The 25,583-nt window shown below is 42.6% G+C and overlaps 1 protein-coding gene across 1 annotated transcript in view; it reads left to right on the top strand.

Moving 5' to 3' along the window:
- AGBL1 (AGBL carboxypeptidase 1) overlaps positions 1-25,583 on the top strand; it is a 245,936-nt gene that overhangs the window by 65,534 nt on the left and 154,819 nt on the right. Inside the window, exon 18 of the mRNA XM_054516258.1 lies at positions 19,254-19,434. Within this exon, the coding sequence (XP_054372233.1) occupies positions 19,254-19,434 (181 nt within the window). The remainder of the gene's footprint in view (positions 1-19,253; positions 19,435-25,583) is intronic.

The following is a 25,583-nucleotide window of genomic DNA, read 5'->3' as shown; positions in this document are numbered from 1 at the left end:
AAGAAATAAAGGACACTGATATGTTGCTAATGTTAACAGAATGGTGGAATTTAAACCACCAAAAGCAAAATTACTGGTCAGAAGAGAACAGTGTACACTCTACATTGCCCTGTGAGTGTTTTTCAGGAGGTGTTTCCTGGCTGTACCCTGGGTTGGGGTGGATTTGCTCTCACCTTTAGTCAGAGGAGGCAAGGGGCAGGACACCTCTGAGAAGTGATGGAGTGTAGGTGCCATTCTGGTTAGTGCTAACACAGAGTAATGACTCCAACAGTCCCAGAGGAATTGCACAACTCTCTTCATGGCTGGTTGTACTGTTGTCATCCCCATTAATAATAGTGATTATTCAATGTGTTATGTGTGTTCTAGAGTCAACACACCTAATGAGTATTCTTTTAGCTGTGGGTAGCATTATAGATCTGAATTTTGTGGTTTAAAGTTAACCCAAATTGTCCCAGATAATTAACAGCAGAGGTGAGGGAAATTAAACAAAAATGACACTAGAAAATGCATTTACATCTGTAATATCTGTCAATTTGAGTTGTTCTTCTGTCATCATATGTCCTCTTTATGCATGGCTGAGGAAGCCATTATGAATACTTGTCAAAAAGAGGTAATGACACCTGCTTATCTTAAATGTAGTCTCCTGGGAATTTGAAGCACATTTTTTGCCTAGGCATGTTTCTGAAGAAGGCTAGAGTAATGTTTTTGGGATAGATATGGTAGAATGCTCATACCATTGAATCTGCAGATGCTTGTGGAGCTGGAATGAGTGATAAAGTGGGACTAATGAGGTGTTTTTACCTGGTCTCATCTTAGGCCTACAGAATAAAAAACACACTGTTGCTGGGAAAACTCTTCTAACATTTCTCAATCTGCTTGTATAAGCTATTTAGATGGTTGTTTTGCAACTTTGATCTTTTCTTAGGAAGAAACAAGCCCTTTACCTTTAAATATAAATTGCAGCAAAGAGAAATTCCTGAGCAAAGAACAACAGAGGATGTGAATTGCAGGGGCCACTTATGCAGGATACTGGGAAATAATGATCATGTGGAAAATGTACACAGTTTAATTAAGCACATTGATTAAATCAATATGACTCAAACAGCTTAGTGCTCCAATCAGCTTAATCTCATTAAATGTAATTCAGGCCTCAATAATTGATTAATAATGCATTATAGTTTATGAATTATTGACTCAGAGTTATTATAACCTGTGCCTGCTCCCCGTGTGGCAACCAGTGTTGCATGTTAATTATGAAAGGCTCAAGCTCTCTTGAATAACTTTTTCAAACCTGGAGATGACACATCTCCTAGTGAAACAGGGACCAAATTAGTTCAACACCTTATTGGAGTCAGCTGGCCTCAAAGGAAGCTGCACTCCTTAAAGGAAGCTCTCATCTAATAATGTTAAAATAAGGAGGTAGAGTGACCTGCTTTGATTGGTAATGATCTTTTCAGCAGGCAGAAGGGCTGCCTGTAGCAATTCATCTGGAGTGCTAACCTGGCATGGTGCTGGCTGGAAGCAGCTCAGAGCAGCAAGCACATCTGCTCCCCACTGTTACTGCATGTGATGCTCCCTCCAGCGCATGTGCAAGCAGCACAGCCACTGCTCATGGACCCTCAGGTCACACATGTCTGCCAAATGGGGAACAATCCACCTCCCCAGAGCTGTCTGGCTGCTGACTGGTTTCTGTGGGAAGGCCTGATAGGCTTTTATTATAAGAACTCCACACTGCTAATGTCATACAAGAAGCAAGAACCATTGGTGCCGTTGATGATAATCTCAGGAGAGAAACCAAGAACTGAAGAAAGCCCCAGCTCCTTGGGGGCTCCCCCATTAGATGGCATTTCCACCAAGTGGGAACAGATGTTCTCTAACAGACTGTTTTTGTAGCTTTCTAGGTACTTAACGTGGATCAAATTGCAATCTTATGCAGAAAATGTCCACCAGCATTACGTTTCCTTCAAGTATTCCATTTACAGACCTGTTCTGCTTTTTCCTTTCATCAGTTCTCTATCTCTTCTCTTTATTTGTGATTATAGTTAAAAGTGAACAGATTTTACTGTGTGTAGAAATTGATTGAGATGATTATGGAACACTGGAGAAAAACATTTTTTCTTTATCCTTGTATCTGCAATAATGAGGTTTGTGTCTTTGTATTCTTTTTGATTTGATGATTTTCTGCTAGTTTGCAGGGCTGCCAGGCAGAGGTGCTGATTTCTCTCTCACTTTGTACCAAACACTGTGTTTTCGGTGACAGGAAGAGTCAGCTGTTGTGAAAACTGTTATCCTGTTTTAATGCAGCAGTGAAGAAAGGCTGAATAAAATTGTCATGTGTTCTACCAGTGCTAAATAATTACAGAATTGAGAATGTTTTTTTTCCACTTGAATAGACAGTTTCTCAAGCTTCTGAAGCCAAAGCAAAGCTGTCCAGTTATGCAACACTGATGGTCTGTGCTGAAATTTTTCTCAAGATTGCCTCTCAATTTCAAGCATCTCTTCTACTTTTTCTTTCTGATATCCCAGTCAAAACAGCGTTGGCAGCTCCTTGCAAAAAGAGCGCACAAATTTCTGCAAAACTACGCTCCTGTTTGAGTTATCCAGCTTGCTGCCATAAAGATGGAAGTTGGTTGAATGGAATATGAAATCTGTGAGACAGACACATGGTTGTCTGCAGGCTGAGGCCAGTATTTTTCACGATGTAGCAAATGCTCTTTGAATCCCAGCGTTTGGTGGAGCCATCTCTGCCAGCACAGCTTTGACACTGTGGTCAGCCTTCTGTGAGCTTGGCAAAATACATATTAATATATTGAACTCCAGTAGTCAAGGCAGCAAGGAATGGACAGAAAACACTGAGCAAGGATGCTAAAATTGGGCTTTGAAGCATAGACAATCACAGTGTTTTTAGCAAAGAGTAAATATTAGGGTAATCTCTCATTCTGTCCCACCCTCTGCCTAATGCAGCATGATGGCAGAGTAAGCACCTTAAATGAGATTATTTGTGGTGTTCTTCATTCAGCTGCCATGTTCTGCATTTTTTAAAAATAAAATTCCTTCTGAAATTTGGATATTTTTTCTAAGCCGTCCTCTGCTTAGGGGATAGGGCAGAAAATTCTGTAGCACTTTTTTGAGCACTTGTTCAGCTGCCTTTCCATCTTTGATTTAGAACAGTCTTACTTTTGCCCCAGGAGACTTATAACCTTTGCATATCCTTTCTAGAGAAAAAACTATCTGATTAAAGGCAGAACATTCTGGAACATAAGTTATTGATATCTTCTTGGTTGGTATGGATTTGGGCTTGAACATCAAGAGTTGGACTTGATGATCCTTGTGGGTCCCTTCCAACCCAAGATATTCTATCATTCTCTCAGTAGAGCTGAAGGCTGGCAATCCTCCAGACTTCCAGAACATAACAGCCTTTTCTGATACACTAATGAATTAAACATCTTGAAAATCTAAATTAGCATATCTTAGTCATAATTATTTTATTTCTTGATTGGTTTGTCAAGTGTCTCAGAAGGGTCTTCTCACAGGAGTGTGGTACTACTTGTATTTTTGCTACAAGGCATTAAAAATTATCAATGAAACCGAAAATGGTTTGGTTGTATGTAATTCTTATATTGCTTTGGAAAGTTATAGGCAGCTGCTTGGAATATGCCTGTCTTCCAACACCCCAGGACCAGTTCTCATTGCAATTGACCTGCAAGCTTCTATAGGAGTGCTAGGTTGCCCAAATTCTTGCCTTAACAGAAGGGCAAAAAAAAAATAATCTTCTCTCCCTTAGGTGGAAACAGTCAGTGAGAATCCTGCAGGTGTTGTGTTTCCAATGGCCAATCAAGGTATTGAAACACAGCCCAGCAGAGCCCCCAGGCAGCTCTTTCTCCCTAAAATGGTGAAGAAGCATTAAACTGCTACTGGGTTTCTATCATTAGCTCCAAATTATGGTGTGGCAAAAACCCCCTGAATCAGCGTGTTTCTGTGAGTGGCACATTTCCCATGCCTGGCCATAAATTCTAGTCCTGTGGGGCATGTGCTAAAAGGTCACTGTGGTACTGTGTAAGTCAGCCAGAGAAGCTTTTGAATTGAGGTAAATCTCTCCTCAGTGTGGATTTGGGCTGTGAGAGGCAGGACATAATTTTAGGGTCAGACTGTCACTGGAGATTGAATATTGACAGGAGCAGTGTGCTTACCAAGGTGGGAAGAGTCAATGCTTGTGCCTCAAGGTGAAAGCCAAGGTCAGGAAGGGGTTCCTTCATCTGGCCACAATATTGCCCAGCTGGTCAGGGGTCATATTACACAGGGTGGCTGTTTTGGCACAAATCAGAAGGTCTGGAGCACCTGCTGATGTGTGAAGTGGGTTTTCTTGAAGGCAGTTGGGTTTGGACACCTGTGTTAAAGTAGGTGCTTCTGGTCAGTAGCTAGTGGGGCAGTCTGTGAATCACTCTTGCTCCTTGAATTAAAAGGTCAGTAAGAAGTTCCTCAGGTTCAAGCCTCCTGTAAGGTAAGAAATTATCATTTTCTAGCAGTAGAAATGTGACCAGTTGTTCTCCTTTCTGTTTGGTTGTACCTCCTCATTGATAAGTGCTAGGCAAGCTGTGCTCAGAGATTTGGGAGCAGGACAGCTGGCAGGTTGGCCTTGTGGAAGAGTAATCTGTGGCTGGAAATCCCAGGGGGTGTAGCACATGTACCAGCTGCTGTCAGACCCACACAACCACTCCTGCCATCTCAGAGAGCAGTTTTTGTTTCTGGTTCAATATTTTTTCCTTTTCTGTTCCAGAAAAGCTGTGCTGGTACACAGATTGAGGTAGATACACATTGCTTTCTGGTGCCTGATGATCTTGTGGGAACAAACTATTTTGGATGGCAAGATTGGGCAGAGTTGGCAAAAAATGGGGTCTGCCACTCTTCTAGCAAACCATTGCTTTCAGTTTGGGAACTCAGCTCGGGGACAGTTTGTCAAGTCTTGCACAGTTTAAGAACTGCTAGGCTGTGACAGAACCCAGAGTGTGTCCTGCTAACAGGGAACTCTGCTACTCTGAGGTAGATTTTTCATGCTCCTGTGACTCTTGAATTTCTCACTCTAACAATAGGCTTCAGCTTGCACAGGCAAACCCTTCCTCAACACCCAGAACTAACAGACTCTTGGGAAACAGTGTGGGTGGCGTTATAACTTTCACGTTGCTTTCACCTTTATCCTTCTAAACTGGGAAATTTCTTGGTGCTTTCAAATCTTGGCTGGCTGGTTGGAGAGACTGTCTGCTGCGTCTGACTTGAAAATAGAAAAGTCATTCAGCTGATACCTCAAGGCTTTGAAAACTTTCTGGAAAACAACAATCTAATTTCTGGATTTAATGTTCCAAGCTATGCATTTCTGTCTGATAAAGGCTGACCTAGCTAGCCGTGCATTACAAATGCCTGGAGTTGTTTGGATTGTACGGAGCAGCTTAGTGCATGTTTGCCAGAGCTGCAAGCAGATAGTTTGTTCAGCTACTCTGCCCACATCCATGTGAGGGGCTCCACACTCTTGTGAAATGTAGCAAACACTATTTCTATGTGCTGATCTTAATCAAATGCTATTTCTATGTGCTGATTTTAATATTAATCTATCCAAGAGCATTACTGAGTGAGGAGGCATATTTGCAGTACATGGTATGCATTTGTTTTTCTCCTGGTTTTGTATCTGGAATTCTGAACACCTGCTATTTCTATTCTATTTCTAATTCCCACCAAGTTGATTTTGCTGGGAGGGTCTATGCAGATTTCTGCCTGACCTGTTTAACTGAGTTTAATTTCTGTAATTGGAGAATGAGATCCATTCCTGTGTGACTGATGCAGCCAATCTTACCCTAGTAAAATAAGCCAGCAATATGTTGAAAGTAGTCGTTTGCAGATGCCACAGGCTGCTACTACTTGTTGCCTATAACTGACAGATTCTAGAAACAAGCATTTGTGATTAATGGGCTGCAATTACACAGAAATACTGAAATGAAATGGGGCTAAAAATACCCCATAATGATTTTTAAAAGGCCATTCTGTTAATGAGAGGATTTGTCCATCTCTACATCAAAAAGAAACTTGTTAGCTCTCTGAGCTTGCCCACCTGTTTCTAATGCAGAAATAGAAATAAAAACCAAGTGGGGACAGCTGCTCTGCTCAGACTGCAAATGTGCTGATAAGATCAACGAGCTGACGAGTGACATGGTAGATACTGCAAAGTGCACCAGTGCTCCCAGACAGCTAAACTTGGACTTCTGTATCATTTCAGGGCACTTATTATGTGGCTCTAACACTTAGAAAATTATATCTATCAAATCACCAGTGCACTTAGAATTTAATTTGCTCTACCAGTTGCAATTGTTGTGTTTCTTAGCTGTGGGGGGAAAAAGAAAGTAATTTTTCTTGCCACTTGGCAATTCTTTTTATAAGCTTTTACTTTTCTTTTCCCTTGAATTTGTTTAACAAATTCTTTTGAAAATATTTCTAGCTTAGCCTGGGTGCTTTGAAATAGTGAGGTTAAATTAAATATGTTGAAGTGTTTTATTAAAACATGATGAGGGCAGAGGTGATGAGTAAATGAAGAAGTCAGAATGGGGTTGGAGATATGTCTTGGCCCACAGATAAGGAAGGACTTCTGGACAACTTAGGAGCTTTATTTTTTTATTTTATTTTTTAAGAACCAGAGAGACCTACTACAACACTCTATTTTAGTTCCTTATTCTTCCCTTACCACTTTCCTATAATCTTTTGCTTTTTCCTCTAGTCTGAAAACATTACATGATCGTGATGGATAAAGGAATACCATAGCACTCTGCAAATGTGTGTGTGCTTGATAATTTTGGGAAGGATGGGTGGGTTCCAGAATGAAAATGACAGCTGATCTTGATATAGGACAAATAACATGACTGAGAGAGGGCTCTATTGATTATGTCTAAGTGCACAATTCAATTCATTTTCATAGCTAATGAAAAGAGGAGGAAGTGATTCGAAGTAATGGATTATGTAGAAAATCACTTCTAGGGTGAATGCGGATGGCACAGAATTCTTTGACTGGAGCTTTGGAAACAGCTGTTGAGCTTCCAGCTCTGACTGATTTGTATTTTATCCTTGATCAACTTACTTGATTTTTCTGTAAATCCTTACCTTCATAACTTGGAACACACTTGAAACATGTAATCTTCAGTCTATGAAGTGCTTCAAGAGAAGATGAGTGAGATGGAATTTATTATCACTGGCATCAGAGTGACTTTGACAGGTCTCCCAGAGGATGTTTAGGTCCCATGGTGAGCACCTAACAGAAGGCTGTAACTAGTGATTGAAGTAGAGATGAAGAAAATAGGTAGATGGATGGGAGGGCAGAAAGTCCTTAAATTCCTTGCTGATCAGGCTGTGCCTGCTGGAAATAAAAATGCAGAGAGGCTTTTATTGTAAAAATAAGGCTGTAGTGGATAATGCAGCAGAAATTATCTCTGGCTTAATTTTTTTTTCTTTTGTGCTTGCTGCGCTGGGGAATTTTGGAAAAAAATTCTGGAATTTTTTTTTTTTCTTTAGGTCCTTCCTACCCCGGTAGCCATGTGCTAAAGGTGCAGCCAGAGCTGAGGTCATTCCTTTCCTGTCCTGAGTAGCAGTGGACAGTGCAGGCTGTACCCAGATTAGTGTCTCTAGTGTCTTGTCTGCTTTGTTACTTTGCAGAGTTGCAGGTCACCCTCACAACTTGGGAATTGTTTTGTGTGCAGTAGGGAAGTGCATTTAGCAGAGCAGGCGTTGAAGGCCATTTTTAAGCTCAGTCCTGTAAATCCTGGCCTCTGGCAGCCCAAGCTGTTTAGCTGTGTTTTATGAATCAGGTCATATCGTGTCTGCCACAGCTTCCAGATGCCAAGCTCCTTCTGTGACAGTTCTGTCAAGCATTTTGAAAGGGCACAAAAACAACAGCCAGAGGGTCACCATGAGGCACAACTCAACTCGTGGGAATTGTGCTTCAAAAAGAGCTACTGGCCAGAGGCTGAAAGAGCAAGCAAGAGACAGATGAAGGCCTCTGGGCATGTCATTAAGGGCTGAGGTGTCCCCATTATCCCTATTCTCCCCATTTTTAGCCATTACTAACTATTGAATGAGCAATAAACATGCAGTGAGGTGCTTATAGTCTCTGTGCTGGCAAAGGTGATGCCCTGCCAGCTATGGAGACTGCTGTCAATAGACTTGAAACAGCTCATCACTGATGGCTTGCTCCTTAATTTCATATCCTAGATCATACCCTTTAAATCACAACACTCCCAGGATCCTCCTCCTGGCTTATCAAAAGTCTCTCCCACCAGCTGGGGCATCACTTGCCACACAGACATCATGGCCATGACCTTGTTTTCCAGCCTATCAAAATGTGAAATTAGGCTCAGCCCTGATAAAATGGCTGTTTGCACAAAGGGTAGTGCTCCCCATGAGGCCATATAACCTGCCTCAAATGTAATTTAATAAGCAGAAATCAAAATATATCAAATTGAAACATGCAGGTAATGCATGCAAACCCTAAAATGAATTTGGATTGTAAAACAGGCAGTGAGACTGAATGGTTGGTTTCTTCATCCATGAGGGAAGCACCCTGAGTAATACAGAGGAAGGAAATAATTCAAGGAAATCCTTTGATTTTGAGAGTTGATGGGAGTGTTAGGTGGCAGGGGAAGGTTATTTTCTGATGTAAGGCATTTTTCATTAGCTGCATATTCTTGCAGTTAGAAAACATCAGTTAGAAGTCTCTTCATATTTTGAAAACAAGGTATTAACATAAGAAGCTTTGTTAGATACAGCAAGAAGGTAAATCATCTTTGCAATGCTAGCCATTAGCTTGTCATGACCATGATTTACAGGGATTTTCTTCTATATAAATAAGTGTTTCTTTTAAAAGCACTCAGAGTTTACAGAGCAGGAGATGAAGTGGCTGTGAACACTCTGCAATATAATGGTTTTGATATGAGTGTTTCTTATGGCACGTTGAGAGAGGAGCTCGTGCTGTGGATTTTACAGGCTGTATAGAGAGAATCAGCTACAAGTGGAAGGATTCTGGGGCAGGGTGAATTGGAGAAGTTCAAAGTTCTGCTGTGAAAGTGCAGGAAGGCACTGGGATTGAGGCAACATCACAGTTAGCAGCTTTATGAAATCAGTCTGTGCACTACACATCAGAAATTCAAACTGATTAGGAACTATCAGTTGTGCTCTTAAATTATTTGCCTGAAAGAACCTTCTGGAGAATGATTTTAAAATAAATTTAATATCACTTAGGAAACTATGAAGAACTGAAAGCTCTCCTGTGTGAAAGCTCCCGCTTTTGCAGTGATACATGGAGTGCCAAGGAAGGGCATCTCATGTCCCACTTCTGTTTCTTCTGAGGATGCCAGGACTGTTCTGCAGCCTGACTCCTTTATTCATGAGAACGTTTTTCTATGCTTTGTAGCAACTTGTGGGGATAAAAAGAACCTTTTTCCTCACCCTAACCTTCCTACCATCTTACTGCCTCGAACAGATGACACTTCCTAACTTGACACTCTGCTCCCTGCAGTGATTGATGCAGGAAGACATCGTCCACTAGCTATCATTTTGCTGGCATCTGAAGGGAAGAACTTACTGACCTGAGACAGGGACAGCTTAGTGTGTCTTTCCACAGACTGTTTGAAAGTTCTGCATGTTTTCTGCTTTTGTTCCACCTAGTTTTGTCACGTACTCTGGGGCTCAGATTGTGCTATGTGAGCCTGATTTCTTCTTCATCTTTAGGATATCTCAATAGTAGAACTGCTTGAAAAAAAATACAGTATGAACTTGGTTGGGAACTTCAGGCCTCATCTCTGCTGTTTCTCCTGGAAAACTTATGTTCTGCTTATGGTCTGTCACACAACATGTCATGCAGCCTAGGAGATGGAACATGGTGCTGCTTATGTCATGATACAAGGTCAGTGTATCATGATTTGCTTTCTTGATGATCTGACTGAAAGACCTTTTATGTTGACCCCTTACTTGTGTTCTTTTGCTCAGGTATTTGGGGAGTTCAACGAAGACCTTGCCATGAAGACAAGGTTCATTACTCAAAATTTGGAGACAGTTTAACCTCACTGATCTTTTGTTTGTGGAAAGCAAGAATTTCCTTTGGGATCAGCTCTGGACAGTGCAGTTTCAAGATTTAGGATAGACTTAGACAGCAATAATGTAAAAGTCAATTTAGTGATGCCACAAATGAGGTCAACCTGCAGAAGGTCCTTTACTGTGAAGCTGTTGACATAGTGAAGTAGTAGAAGGTTTTTTGTAGACTTTCTGTTTATTTCCTCCTTCTTCTGAGCTTTTTATATATAAGAAAACACACAGTTTAAAATTCTTAGTTTGCTTACTCCAGGAGAAATACAGAATAATATTATTTTTAAGAAACATTCTCTGCTTGACTGATTCTGGAGCAATGAGTGATAAATATCAAATCAAGTGAAGACTAAGAATTTAATTTTTACCATCAGAGGCAATCTGTGATGCTTTTTATCTTAACAAAAAATGATATTTTATCAATTTGACAATGAGAGGCTCTGATTGTACTTCCTTTTAATATATTTTACTACTTTCAAGTCATTCCCTGAGGAAGACTTCAAGTCAGGGAGAGATGGATCTGTGCCACTTAAAAGCACAACACATATTTAAGAATAAACATTACTTTATGCTGTAGGTGGTAATAGGTGGGTTTTAAATATGTACTGCATAAAGAGTAAAGAGCTTTTTTAGAATAAACTATAGAGTTTGTCTTCTGTAGAGCAGAACAACTTGAAGTACTACACAACTTAAACTTGTGTTAAACTGTTAAACTTGGCTGTTATTCCCAGCAGTGAAAGAAACACTGGCAGCTGTTTCTCATACCCATTTTAGGGCTCACAGGCAGGTTCTAAGTTCATCCCAGAATGGACAAAATATTGAGATCATCACCCAATTTTTTACCATTTCTTTCATGCCTGGATTTGCCAGAAGGAGAAATTAGCAAAACTTGGGCTTCTTAACTGGATCCATTGAAGTTAGCAAAGAAAATGAATTCCTGTTGGGTTATTTCTGTCCCCAGCCACTTTAGGATTGTTGTATACAAAATGACTTGTGCTCTGGGCAATGTGGTTTTAATGTTAACTTCCACCTCTCCACAGGGGAGACTTTTGAGTGTAACTCTCTGATATTCAGTCTAAATGTTCCTTTGTGGAGTTCGATGCCATTAACCCCGGATTCACCTGGGTTTGGCGCTCTGAGCGATTCCTCCTGCCCTGAGCCTGCTCTGGGAGCCATGGCAGTGAAGGGCATGGGGTGTTGTGCTGGGGGTAAAGGCTGTGTCCCCCGCAGGCAGGAGATGGGGGCTGAGGCATTACTCACTGGGTGTGAAAGCCATTTATCCCTGCAGTGTGTTCTGGGGGCGTCCCCTCTGCCAGCAGCTCCTGCTCCAGCCTGTCCATCTGCTGCCCTTTAATTCCACACAGAAGCTGTTAGTGCCATCCACAGAGCAGGGGACATGGCCAGAGGGCAGCTCATGCCTCTGAGTTCACAGCTCAGTGATGCTCTGCCCTGTAGGTGCAAAGGCAGCTTGATCCCTTTAGGGATCAGATACTCAGAAGCCTCTCTGGCAGGGGATCTAACCAGAAAGAGCAGTTGTTGCTCTTACAGAGTTGAAATGTGCCTTGCAAATGAGAAAATGAGCTGTGAGTGAGCAGTGGGTATGTAGAATGAAATGGTAAAGCAAGGAGTGAAAATATTGCTGGTTTGGAGCTGAAGCCTTATTAAAGTCCTGTCTGTCCTGTTTGGGCAAATTCTTTCTAAAGTATCCAATGTCACCAAAATCCCATTAAACTGTCACATAAATTATCAGGGTTTCCTTTTTCCATCACTGTGGATTACCCAGGGAGATATTTTTATGACAATGGAAGCTTTTTCAGTCTGCTCCTCCTGCCTGATTTCATTTCAGATTAAATCCTTCTCTCGGAAAAGAGCCCATGGATTTTATAGCTCCATGGATCTCTGCACTCTACCTGTTACAGCAGCTGTCCTTCAGGTCTCTGTGTACTCATCTCCTGCCTTCACCTTCTTTTAGGCAAGGGACAGTTTAGGGCAATGTTCTAGTTCTTCTCGCTTTTTTGTCTTTGTGCAGAAACCCCAGAAGGTGAAAGTCACATATATGCCTAACTTGAAAATACTGCTTTTTACTGCTTGCCAGGTCTCAGAGGCCTTGCATCTCTGCAAGACAGTCTACATTTCTCCCATGCTGACTGAAAAACACATGGATTGATGGCCTGGCCATGGCAGTACAAAATACTTGAGTATCTGAAATTGCCTGCTGCCTCAGAACAAATTAAAGCCATAATATGTGTGTTATAGAAGCAGGGGGTGATAGATCCTTGCCTGCCTTCTGACAGATAATCTGGAGCTCCCTACATCAGCTACCTAGATCATGTGTTGGACCTCATCTTAGTGGTTGCTGCTCACACCTTGCAAGGCATACATAAGCAGAAGCTGAGAAATGGTAATCTTAAGGGTAAAAGAGAGGCTTTGGAAGATCATTACTATTGAGAGAAATCCCAGAAATTATATTACTCCAATTTTGAAGCGGCAAGCCTGTCACTAAATGAGCAGGTAAGACAGAATTTTCCATAAATAATTCTGTTCTGTATGTGCAAAGAAGCCCTAATGATGTCAAAATATGATGATGAAATATTTCTGAAATTTCTGATTAGCCACTAATTAGTGGCTAATGGTTAACATGGTTTAACATGGCTAACGTTAAGTAGTAAGCAGACACCTTGCATCAAAGAGAACACAGGAGGTGGCAGAGTGGACTGGAATAGTAATTCCAGCAGAACAGAGAGCTCGTTCCAGAGGAATAAGGGGAACCATGGACAAGTTTCTAAAGGAGCTATTATGACTGATGTGGCTGTAGGCCTCTGCTGGCACTGTTTTGGGTACTGTAGAGGAGGCACAGGACTTCATGAACAAGGACCCATCAGGAGGGAGGGCAGTCAGGTCACCACAGGTTGGCTTAGCTGATAGTAACTTGTGTTTCTTTTTATGCAGCCTATTCCCAGTGGACAGTGAGGACAGGTGATTGCAATCTTTTTATATCAGCCTTTTGCAATTTAAAGGTTATTTCTCCTTCCTCTCTGTTCACCTTTTATTTCCGTGTCTGAAACCGTTTTCTCCAATTTTTCAGCCTAAGACTTCTAAACATTTGATGATTTTCAATGACCTCTTCAGTTTTCATCATTTTTTTTTAACCTTTGGTGGGCAGCAGTGGGCACAGCACTGCAGCTATTTGGTTTTGCTCAGAGTGGTGCAGCTATTTTGGTTTTGCAAGGAACACTAACAGAGTGTTCCTTGCCTCCGCTGTGACGTTGCCTGGTGTGGGTCCCAGGAGAGCTGCCATTTTTGCAACTGCTTTGCATTACTATCTCCTCTGCTGTAATCCCCTGATCCTTCCTAGCAGTAGTTTTTCCTAGCTGTCCCCCATGTTGGTTTCGTGCCCTGGGCATGTGGCTGAGGGGAGCAGAGATGGATGGCAGCACTGAGCACAGGGTGTGGGAGATGCACCCACACAGAGGAATTCCTCTGCCAGCCCTGGGAGGAGATAAATGCAGGTTACTTGCTTGACAGCAGCTTAATAAGGCACCTGCATGGTTTCAGTTTTGAAGTCTGATGATATCTGAGCAGCTCAGAGGGTGTGCAGAGTGACACTGGATATGCCAGTGAATGCTGAGTGGGTGTACCCAGGACTGGATGAGGCAGAGGTTGGAAATTTCTGCTAGACTAATGCAGGTGCACACACTTGGGATGGGGATGTTTGTTATAATCTGAGACAGTTTGCAAAGGGTTACAGTAGGCTTTTCATGGGTGTAAGTCCTGAGAATAAGGTGCAGTTGTTCCCCAGCTTTCTCCAAGAGGGATGCTTCGATTTGAACTGGAATTAGTTTGTGTGGGTTTCCTTTGCCTTCAGTCACACTGAAGGTCCTGCTAAATAATGATGGTGGTTCCTGCTGCTTTAAGAGCTTGGGATTTTGGAAAACTTCCCCAAAACAGCCTTGACAACTTGCTTACCAATTTCCTGGTGTTCAAACCCAGCATTAGTGGGAGGTCAAGCTGAGGCTGAGCAGTCTGTACCCATATTCAGCTCCTGCTCATCTCTGATTCAGAGGTGAATGAATTCATAAAACATGTACACAAAAGAAGGTTGCCAAGCAACTTGGAGGCTGAAACTCTCCCATCAAGCTATGAAGGTAGGGAACAGGCAGCTGAGATGATTTGTTATGTTCACTTTGCCATAGGTAACAGTAATAGTACACATAATACAGAAATATTTAAGAAAGGAATAGCTCATTGATAATTCTGGAAAACAACAGCTGATCCTGCTAGCTTGTGCTTTGCCTCTGTATTAAGATGTATCTGCTTTTGGAGCATCTAGCCAAAAACAGGCACAACAAAGAGACAGCAATCTGGTGTAGGTGGATATGGGCAGGGAAGAATTATTCTGTCTTAAGGCAACTGAAAGTCTGACAACTGGAAAAGTTTTAGGAGGGGAGAAAAGTATCTGACACAGATTCTGCCTCAGATCAGGCTCATTGTTTTCTGTGATCTCAGTATTTGATGTTTTTTACAAATATACTTTCATATATTCATTGAACATCACACCATATCCCCTCTTCTCTCTGGCTTTGCATAACTCAGCAGCCTTGGGCATGTCAGAAGGATCCAGGACATGAAGCAGCTGGGACATGCATGGAAGAGCTATGTGATGGTCCTCTGTTTACCCATCATTTACTCACAGAACAGCCTGTAATGGGAACAGCTAATTAAGTCGGAAGGAAAAGTTTTGCTTTCTTGGTTTTTCTCTACTGTATCCTGAGGTAAACTTGGCCCTTTGATCTGTGTAATGCTCATGGTAGGCATGCTGTACTTAGACATAAAGCAGAAAAACAAGCCTGTGTCTTGATGGCCCTGGGCTTGTGCAAAGGAAAGAGAAGCACAGAGGCACAGGCAGAAAGTTCCAGCCCAAGACCCAGATCTGGACATGTTTACATGCTGTGTACATAATTCCCTTTGACTCCTTAAAAAATCCTAGCCCTGCATCATTTTAACGCCCTGTCCCTTTACAAATGGCACGGCTCAAACCTCAGCTTGAAATAATTTAGAGCAGCAGCCAGGTCAGGGCATCTGGAACTGCTTTTCATTTCCTTTGTGTGCTCCCCTTGATGAGGGACACTGCTGTGTTAATGGGGTTTTGTTCTTTTCTTTCAGGCTTCTCTTTCCCCAGTTGATGTCATGATTAGTGACATCAAAGTCACCTCCTAGTGAACCTTGGTGATGACATGACTAGAGGAGGACCCTTAGAGGCAGGAGATTAAGCAGCAAGTTAGCACTACTGGAAGAACAAAGCTCTCATTTTCATTCATATATACACAATCAAAAATGAGTGAAGAGAAGGAGAGATGGGAATTAGGTGATGCATTAGTAAAATTATCATTCAAAGGTTCTTTGCTCGAAGTTTTGCAAGAGGAATCAGTGGTTCTTTAATCTCCCACCTTGGGTATTGTTGATGCCATGTTATATTCTGGGCATGTTGAAATATAACACAGTGCAAGGAGACATGATTTGTTGGATAAGGCTTTATGTAGCACAAAAAGGCTCCTCTACTTTCCCTTTTCATTATTTACATTCCCAGAGAAAGTTATGTGTCCTGTGGGCTTTGCAGAGATCAATGGCTAACCTGAGCTTTCTGTCAGCTTCCTCTGAACCTGGAGAGGAGCTGCCTAGGTGTTGGCCTGAGGATTCTGAAGACTTAAGCTCAGTTCTGGTCCTGGGAGAGGTATTTGAGAGAACCTGAGGTTGTGAGTCCTTAACACAGGTTTAGCAGGGAAATTGTACCATGGAGCTCTGAAGAGCAGAGAGAGAAGGGCACCAGTATAAACCAGTAAGCTGTACTGGGTAGTACTGAGCTGGTCTGGTCAGGGCTGCAGTTATGGGGGTGCTGGAAGTCAGGAATTAAGAGAAGCAGCTGAACTGAGTGCAGAGATCTCCCCTGGTGCTGCCAGTTGAGTGTGGAGCATGGCTGGCCAGTGCTCGGCCTGCTCCTCTCACGAGCTCTGTTAATAGCAGTTAGCACAGTAATTCCAAAGTAACTGGATATGCTGTAAACCATAGGCCTGGGCCACTCCTGCTGTTTTCCAGGTGTTTCAAGAGTAGCAAGTTTTACGGCCATGTCATCAGCTCTTTGCTCTATTTGCTGCTTCATTAGTTTTCATGCTGGGAGCACTCTGGGGGAGCAGAGTTTGGGGGTGGGATTTGGCTGGGATGGCTCCTGTGAAGGGAACAGACAGTTAACAAGCTCTGTGGTTTCCTTGCTTGTACAAAGCTCCTTTATGACTCTCCTGTGGGTGAGATGTCAGAGCTGAGGATGTGCTTGGCAGGAGGGAATCTTTCAAAGGAAACTTTCACTGGAATAGAGAGATTTCCTTGGCTGGACCTGCAGGCAATGGGGCCCTCCTGTTGTTACCCACAGGAAAACAGTGTAGGTGATCTCTGGTCCCTTTCCCTTCCCTCATGTTTCCCTGGGTTTAAGATCTGGAGACTCCAGGAGCTTTTCCACCACTGATTCTGAGGAAGACAAGCTTGACTTTGATGAGCCCTTGAGAGAAACAACAGAAGTCAGATCTCTGCCAGCCCCATGCTATTGCAATTAGCAGAATTATGGCAAATTGTCCTGGGTTTCTGACATGAGAAAGCTGTTGCTTAGAGGTTTTTTTATTTTTCTCATTTTGACTGAGGAATGAACCTCTCATTTAAGAAGCTGAACTCTGTATCAATATCCAGAAGGGGTAAGAGTTGTTAAAGCTGTATTCATCAATTGCAAAAGAGAGCACATTTTATTTTGCTCTGTGCTATTTACAGCTGTTGTCCATTAGAAGTCCTCAGGAGCCTCATTCCCAGCTATAACTGCACAGCCCCATAAGTTTAGCTCAGCAATGAGCCTGCAAAACAGCACTAAATCATGGTGATGGGAGAAAGGAGAAAATGTTTGGAAATGGCAAAATGCAGCTGATGTCTTTGTGAAATCTGGCTTTTGTTTGTTGCTATTAAAAGGTAGATGGTAATGCACAATTAACTGGAGAAGAACAGAAATAGTATCTTCTAATTTTGGGGGAAAAAATCAGAATGGCTGGTTCTGCAGGAGCTAAAGGAGTCATTGACAATCCACAAGTGCCTAAGTACATGTTGATGAAAATGCACCAACCCCCCCAGTATGATGAGGTGTAAGAATGGCAAAAATCTAATATGTGGCTATTGAGAAACAGAGCCCCAGTTGCTTTACTGGACCAGAACAGGATTGCTCTGTATGAGCTCTTTGAGCTGGCAGTGCAGTTCACTCTTCTAGTGCCCACCAATTGCTTAAGAAGGAAGTGTGGATGTGGGATTATTTCCAAATCTCAATGTGTCCCTGTGTGATGTAAGTAAATTGTGCTTTGAAGTACATACTGAGCAGAACTGTGAAGAGTATACAGGTAAGGAGAGAAATTAATGCTTATTCCTTGTTTGAACATGAAATGAGAAATTTCACCTGTATTCCCAGCTCTGACACAGCCTTTTCTTGGTCAGACAAACAGCTAAACATCCTTTATTACCGTCTGTATTTTTGAGGATGGTGTTCTACCTCCCTGTTTTACTATGATGGATTAATGATTTGTAACACATTTGGAAACAGAAGGATGGCTTTGGGAGCTAAGGACAAAGGCATGTAAGGTGCTAATTCAGCATTTGTTTACAAGGGCACTCAGCTGCTGCCTTTGGTTCTGCATTCTGTCCTGTTGCCTCTCCCAGTCCTGCCAGCTGGGGGCCTTCAGTCCATGAAGGGAACAGAGCCTGAGCTCTGACTGTCCTGATGGAGCGGGACAAACCTGCCCTGGCATGGCTGTGATGCCCTGAGAGATAAAGCTTTCCACTGAATAAATCTGTCAGCTTGACTTGTGATAGTGAATGCTCACAAAAGGATTATTTTAAGACAGATAATTGCTTTCTCCTTTCCTTTTATTTTCTGTGCCTGGCAGGTGTCTCCTTCTGCCTTCTCCTGTTTCCTTGGCCCATCCCTGCAGTGTGCTCAGCACAGATGGGATCTTCAAAGAGTCTGCTGTCAAACTTGGTCTTTTCTAAGCATATGTATGCTGAGAGTTTTTGGAGGCTTGTACCCAGACCAAATGTGTTTAGTGGCTTTTTCACAGGAACAGCAAATAACATATCTGATAACAAGGAAACTTTTGCTGTTAAGTTGCAAGTCTGTTTTGAAATAGGTTCAGTAGAGATTATCAATGAACTGTTCAGTAAAAATTTGATTTACTCTTTGGGTTTTTTTTTTTAAAAAAGCAACCCCCCAAATCCCCTCCCCTACCTCAAATTGCCACAGCTTATGTTTCCCATCCATGAAAGTAGTGCTACAAACAGATGAACTCTTCTAGTTGCAACTTCTGAAAATCAGCCTTTCTAATCTGAGTGAGCATCTATTTTATATAAAATTGAAGAAGTCTTTCCACCAAAACCAACCTCTTGCCTTAGCCATGTGCATTGTTATTTCTAGCTTTTGTTGCATTGCTATGAAATAATGGCTAGGTTTGTGTACTCAAACTCTGCAGCTCTGATGAACATATTAGTGCATTTTCTTTAATTATATCAGTTTAGTTCAATTAATTATGATTTTGACCTTACAACACAAATTATTTCCAGAGATCAGGCAGCTTGCATGTCCTTGGAGCCCCTTATGGGTGGGCAAATCTGCTTAGATATTTAGAAAGCTCTGAATTGTTAATGGTGAAATACTGAAAGTGGAGCAGGACCTTAGACAATTAAATAAATTCTTGCTGCCTTTTAAACCTTAATGAAATTGGATGGGATCAAACTTTCAATAATTGCAGGAAAGTATGGTAAAGTTGTTTGGAGGCAGTAACCTGCACCTGCAGAATGCTTTCTAATGGTACATGTAAATATCTAGAAGTTATCACAGAATAAAAAGGGAGATTAGCTCTGTGCTGGTTCTGAGGACCAAATCTGTGATCAGTTTATAAATAGCACCTTGAGAAAATATCTGGAACGTCTAGGGATATGTATTTTCCTTAGAATTCATTTTGGATTCTCATCTAAATTCAAAAGGAATAAAATCCACTTGCAAAGATCTTATTCAAAGGAAAGCCCTGTTTAGTTTGGGGGTGTTTTTGCTTTGCTTTTTGCAGGCAGCCGTCCTTACGTGTTCCTCACAGCCCGTGTTCACCCTGGGGAGAGCAATGCCAGCTGGGTGATGAAGGGCACCCTGGAGTTCCTGGTGAGCAGTGATCCCATTGCTGAGCTCCTGAGGAAGTGTTTCATCTTCAAGATTGTGCCCATGCTTAATCCTGATGGAGTCATCAATGGCAAGTGAGTTGTGACGTGTGCTTACCCTGGGGTTTGTCTGTGCACCCAGCAGGTCTCATCTTCAATGTTTGTGCTGGGAGAATTCCCTTTGCCCCGTGTTTTATTCATCCTGTTATCAGTCCTGTATGGAAAATGTGAATCTGAGACAAATGCTGCCCTGCATTTGTCAGGTGCACATGGTTCTGTACTGTCTGTGGTCAGAAGATCTCTCAGTTCCCTGGAAGGAGTGTTAGTGGTGCTGGAGAAACAGGACCTTTACTGACAAATGGAGGTTTATGCATTCTGCTAAAGCAGCAGGGCAGAATACAGCTGCAAAGCAGATATGCTTGGGAAAAACTGACTGTAATTAATGCTTTGTATAACCTGGTGGGAGAGGATGAATAAGATTTCTTAAATTTTCACAGAAATATTTCTGTATAGTGAACCTTCCTCCTTCTCCCACCTTCTTTTCAATCTTCCTTCCCACATGTTTCCTCAGAGATGCTGAATCTGATCTTGGAAAAATATTGATTCCTTTTTGCATTCTTTGCCTTATACCCTCCCTACCCACCCACACTAACTTCCCTCTGCCTGTACATGACTGCAAAAGGTACAACTCTGCTCCTAACATTTTGAACTGAAATAAATATTGTTGTGTGAAACCTTGAAGAGGGCACTAAGCTAAGGTAGGCTTATCCTTTGCTGGAAAACAAATCTCCTCCTCTCTGCAGACAGTGGAATTTGTTCACTTTGGGTGTTTGTGGAGTGGCAGTGTGTTAATAACTGTTGGTCCTGCCCAGTGCAAGGGCAGGACATCATGATCACATCCCACCTGTGGCTGCTGTCTTGACCTGCTGATGGGGTCTTGTAGGGTTTGCAACAACTGTGTCCCCTGGCTTATTGCAGAGGAGCACACAAATATCAAAGCTGAAAGCTGGGCTTCAATAAGCACTGGAACACAGCAAAGTGTAGAGGAACATTTTTTCTTAAGCTGCATGCCCACACCTGTTTTGGGGTTGGGTTGTGATGATGGAGTGTTATGGGAAGAGAAAAGCAAATCCTGAGCAACAACTGCATTGAGTTGGGTTCCAAACTCATCTGAGTTTGGGGTGAGTGGCTCACCAGGGAGCACCTTGGGCTTTTCTGACTGTCTCTAGTCTGTGAAGCCACAGATTTTGGGCTGCTGTGCTCCCCAGGGCCTGGGTCTGCCAGAAGTCTGGGAGCACTGTTCAGAATAGCTGGGTACTGCCCCAGGGTATTTGAGGCCTCTGTTGGCACCAAATGATTTATTGATCCTCATAGACAGAAGGAACAGGAAAATAATTGTGGCTTTTCCCCCTTATTTTTTTCCTCTCACAACACTTAGTTAAACTTTCCATCAGGACTGGAGGGAATAGCTGACCTTTTCCTCCAGCTGTCAGGAACCAGCACAGCAGAGAAGGGACCTTCAGGAGGGAGAATGTGGCTCTTGGTGACACCTGAATGAAGGGTATGTGTCACACAGGAGATGTGTTTTGTGATCCATGGTGCAGATGAGCTTGAACTGTAGTTAAATCTGGTGATGAAGAGTTTAGTAAACTAGAACAGGGACTTGGCCACGTCTCCTTTATTGATCACGAGGCCTGGGGAGGGGAATAAATAATTTCTTTATGCTTTAAATTAAATACATCTCTCTTGTGAATCCTCCTGTGGATTCTCTCTCCTCCCATATCTTCTTGTTTCTTTGTACGTATGCTTTTTAGTAGCCATGGTTCCTCCTATATTAAATGAAATATTTTTGTTCTGGGGCTCAGGTTTACTGGAAGCATGTAAGAGTGTGTGTGGGTGTGTGAGAGCTTGTGGGAGCGTGTAAGAGTTGGCATCATCTTCCTCTTCCTTTACCTGATTTTGATGTTTCCTTTTTATTTTCATCTGCTTCCCTTTTCTCACTCTTCCGTCCTGCTGAATCAAGGAGGTTTTTCATTGAAAAGAACTTGATGAATTTTGTAAAATAATGAACCAATGAGTGGAGATGGGAGCTGGGGATCTTTTTTAGATGAAGGAAATTTATTGGAAGCCACATGATTTCTTCAAAGGCGTGGGGTAACCATAGTAGCAGCTAGGTAGAGGAAATCCTGGTTTTTCTTTTGGAATATAGCCATGGACTATTCTTTATCTGTTTTAAAAACATCCTGTTCTCTCTGGCACCTGCCCTCCCCCAGCACAGGCTGAGTAAGCTTTGCATCTCCAGGGTAAGGCAGGTGAGGTGCTGGGTTTTCTGTCTCTCCCTTGATGCTCCCTCCCCTTTAATTTACTCTGTCTGTTCCTTGTTTACTCAGGGGCTTTGCTCATTACCTCCTCAAGCCTATCAGAGAAAAGCTTCAGTTGTTTGATAATTACTGACATAAAGAGAGAGAAATGCCCACTAAAATCCCTCCTAGAGCAGCTTTCCTCTGCACAGTCTCAAAAAGTACAAAGGGAAAAAAAGGAGTGTGCTCCCACTTAACCTTTGGAGCCTTCTGCTGGGAAGGATGATCTTAGGAGGAGGAGAATCACCACACTGGTCTTTATACCCAAAGACATTATTTGTATAAATAACCTTTTTCTCCCTTGTATTAATGCTTACTCTCCTGAATGGGCACATTGTGTTCTCTGGGCAATAAGAGGCAGAAAGGATCAGGGATAGAGAAAAAAGCTAATGGCTGGTCTAAGGAGTCAGTTTATGATGCAGAGCTGCATCCTTAAGGACTAAATCTTGAGGTGATGTCACACAAAGCTGTACAAGTGCAGACATCCCTCCTTCTCTTTATTGCTTCTCTGTGGTCAGAGGGTTGAAGGAGAAGTTTAGTTCCAAATTGGTGCCATGCACTCTGCAAACACACTCCAAAGACTCTCCCCAGACTGGTTAATCTATGATGTGTTTGTTTCTCTAAGGACAGAGCAGAGATGTGAGAAGGCTGGGAAAAGAGTGGTTTTGAATTAATGGAATCTCTCTCTAGGAGAGAGGTACTGCAGGAGTTGTGTGCTGCTCTTTGGCAGATGCTCTATGAGTCTGTCCCCATGTTTTCTTCAGAAGTTCTGCACCTAAATTGTCACCTTGCCAGAAGTAGCTGGGTAGGCATATATGGAAGGCAAAGCATACCTGGAAAAAAGAGCATTTCTAAATTGTGAAAGACTCAACCCTCACATACACTGGCCGTGCTCTGAGATGCACATTGTGAGGTGGCAAGAGCATGTGCGCTGGTGCTTTCCTAAAGACCTCAGAGGTGCCAAAGATGCAAGTTCTGTGAACATCTGTACTGGGATACTTGGTGGTTCTGGGACGTGCACGTGAAGCGTGGGCTAATTTTCCTCAAGTGGAGCAGAAATTTTTACAGCTCTTTGCTGCTTTGGTGCCTCAGGTGTTGCTTCTGTTGCCTTTCACTGAGAGGGCAGTGATGGATTTGAGAGCTTAGGGTACCAAATGTGGCCAGTGCCTGCACAGCACGAGATAAAATATGAGCCGCAGTATTTCTTAGCTCTCATTTCTGTGAATTGTTCCTTGGTGGAACAACCAGAAATGGTGTCTGGCCCTGCACCACACACTTGTCTGAGTTTCCTCTCTGCTGTGGGAGGTGCCTCAGTGTCATCCAAGGCCCTTTGTGCTGTGCTGATGTGACAGCCCATCCTTGGCTCTCCTTCAGTGATAAACATCCCCCTGCAGACAGCTGCACCCCAGGACTCTCCCTTCTGACAGCACTTCCAGTGCAGGGTTGTTTATTCCTTCCTTTATCAGCCAGGGCTGCTGGGCCCCCTGAGTTATTAGCTCTATTCACTCATTGTCAGTGTTTCCTCCTTCGTAAATATGCCCCCATATGTCTCTGCTCCCAAGGAACATGCTTTCTTTTCTATTTACTGCTTTTCCCAGGCCCCCACCTCCTCATTGCTCTCTCCACCCAATGGCCCAATAACAGCCAAGGAGATAAATAAGCTCCATAACTCTTCCCAGCTATTATTTTTTGTTGTTGTTGTTGTTGTTGCCCTGCATGGTAATATATATAATAACAGGGAAACAAATCTTATTACTAAAGTAATTACAATAAATAAAAAGCTGAGAGGGGAGATGAAGGAAGGGTCTGTCAGGGGAGTGATTGCAGTAGGATTTTTTAAAATTTAATTTACTTGAGATGTTCTCTGCCACTTTGCTGATACCCTGCTGAGGGGGGCTGTGACTAATTAGCAGCCAGCTGTTGTTTTAACACCCTCACCTAATTTATAGTGTGCCTGAGCCTCTAAAACAGGAGCCTGTGTGATATCATTGTTTGTGGGACTCAGCACCAGCCTTGTGTCAGTAGTTGGCTTTATTGCTTGGTGCTTTTGTTTCTCAGAAGCAGTATAGCTGAAATTTTGGGTGCTTTGCTGCAATTCCTTTTATCTTCAGCATATCTCATGTGCTTTCAGGAGTTTGACCCAGAGTTTGACCCAATTTGTTGCTTATAACCACTTGTCCCAGTGTCCACCCTAATAACTGAGCATCACAACTGCTGCCTTTTGACTGAAAAATGTGCTGTGGACAGGATCTAGGGTTTGTTTAAATTCTGGGGCCTCATTCTCCTGTTGGCAGGTTTCTCATGGAGGTACCATATTGTTCTTGCTAATAGAATGGAGATTGCAACATCATCTGTCTTCTAAATGGTCGTGAAATCTAATTAGTTAATGGCCATATTAAAACCTGGAAGGATCCAAGGCATTGTTGCATGTTTCATCAGTCTCCCAGCTGCCAATTGCCAAAGCATGGGCAGTCTTTGTGTGCTCTCACACACTGAAGGTGCCCAGTGAGTTGTGTGTGTGTCCCTGTGTTCTAACCCTGTGCAATTTATGCTGGTCATGCAAGGTCACCTGGAAATTTTACTACAAAAATCCCTGGGTGTGGGCTCACAGATGTTACTGCCTTGGACTGCTAAACACTTCAGCTTCTAGCCTTGGGAACTATTTCATTTTGGATAGGTTCTGCCTTGCATTTTCAAGTTCACATCTAATATTCATGCTAACAGGTTGTTCCACAGGCTCAGAAAGGGATCCCTTTGTTCTGCATTCTTGTCTGTTTTCCTGACTGATGATGTGAGTTGGCAATCAGATGTTTGCACTCCTTTGAAGACATTTTCAGGAGCCAGGAGACTGGTGTACAAAGCTAGCTTTTAGTAAAGTTAATGAGATGATTGAATTATATTATAATTCTTGTTAGCTTGATTGTGTGTCATTATCCCTTTTGTTTGTTATTATGCTTATTTGAGTCCCATTTGTGGGATATTATTCCCATCACAATTGTGCCCGTGCTGGGCTCTGTAGAGAGACAGGAAAGGAGCAGCTGGTGCCTTGTTAGGCCTGCTGCATTAGTGGCACAGGCTGTGCAGTGGGGTTGGAGGGAGTGAAAAGGATGCTGGGCTCTTGGTTGCCATGCAGCCTGATCCAGCATCTCAGCCCTGGCTGCACGAGGCACTTCATGGAGCTCTGAGCTCTGTAGTGGCAGCTCTTCCTCAGGATTACATCCTGGCACAGGGAAATCATCCTGCTGCAGTGACTGCCACAACCACCTGATGAGGGTTTGTGAAGGATACCTCAGTATCATCAATGCAGGAATTGGGGAAATGTATTGAAAATCAGGAATTTATACCTTCTTGGGATTTGCAGGACATATATGCAAACCCTGGCCCAGCTGGCTGCATAAGCAGATTTACACTGAGATGTAATTGCTGCTGAGCTTGGATGGAACCTTGTGGATGATTGTGGTAGATATCAAACACTGATATCAAAGCTGAATATTTGGGAGTTGAGCTAATATCACAAGTAAAGGGGCTCTTTTGGCCACCCATCTCAAGATCAAGTCTGTTTACATGAGTTAAAGCCTGTTGGAAGCTACAGATGCAGAGATGGAGTTGTTATTCATAGGATGGGAAAATAGAAGTCCACAAAATGAAATTGTAAAAACTTCACTTTTATAGATGCAATGAAGAATGTCCAGTACTTTACTGCAATATCCACACTACCTGGAAAGCTGAAATTGCCTGGGAATGAAGGTTATTGTCTCTTGTAATATACCTTCATATATTACCCTGTGTAATAAATCAGGCAGTATTTCTCTCGCCATGAAAACTGGACATCCCTGGAGTTCCAAGTGACATTTCTCATTTTATGTTGCTATTTGGCCCTTTTAA

This window comes from Molothrus ater, chromosome 13 (assembly GCF_012460135.2).
Source record: "Molothrus ater isolate BHLD 08-10-18 breed brown headed cowbird chromosome 13, BPBGC_Mater_1.1, whole genome shotgun sequence".
NCBI lineage: Eukaryota > Metazoa > Chordata > Aves > Passeriformes > Icteridae > Molothrus > Molothrus ater.
Note: the sequence above shows the minus strand (reverse complement) of the source record. Positions and strands in the feature narration are given on the sequence as shown.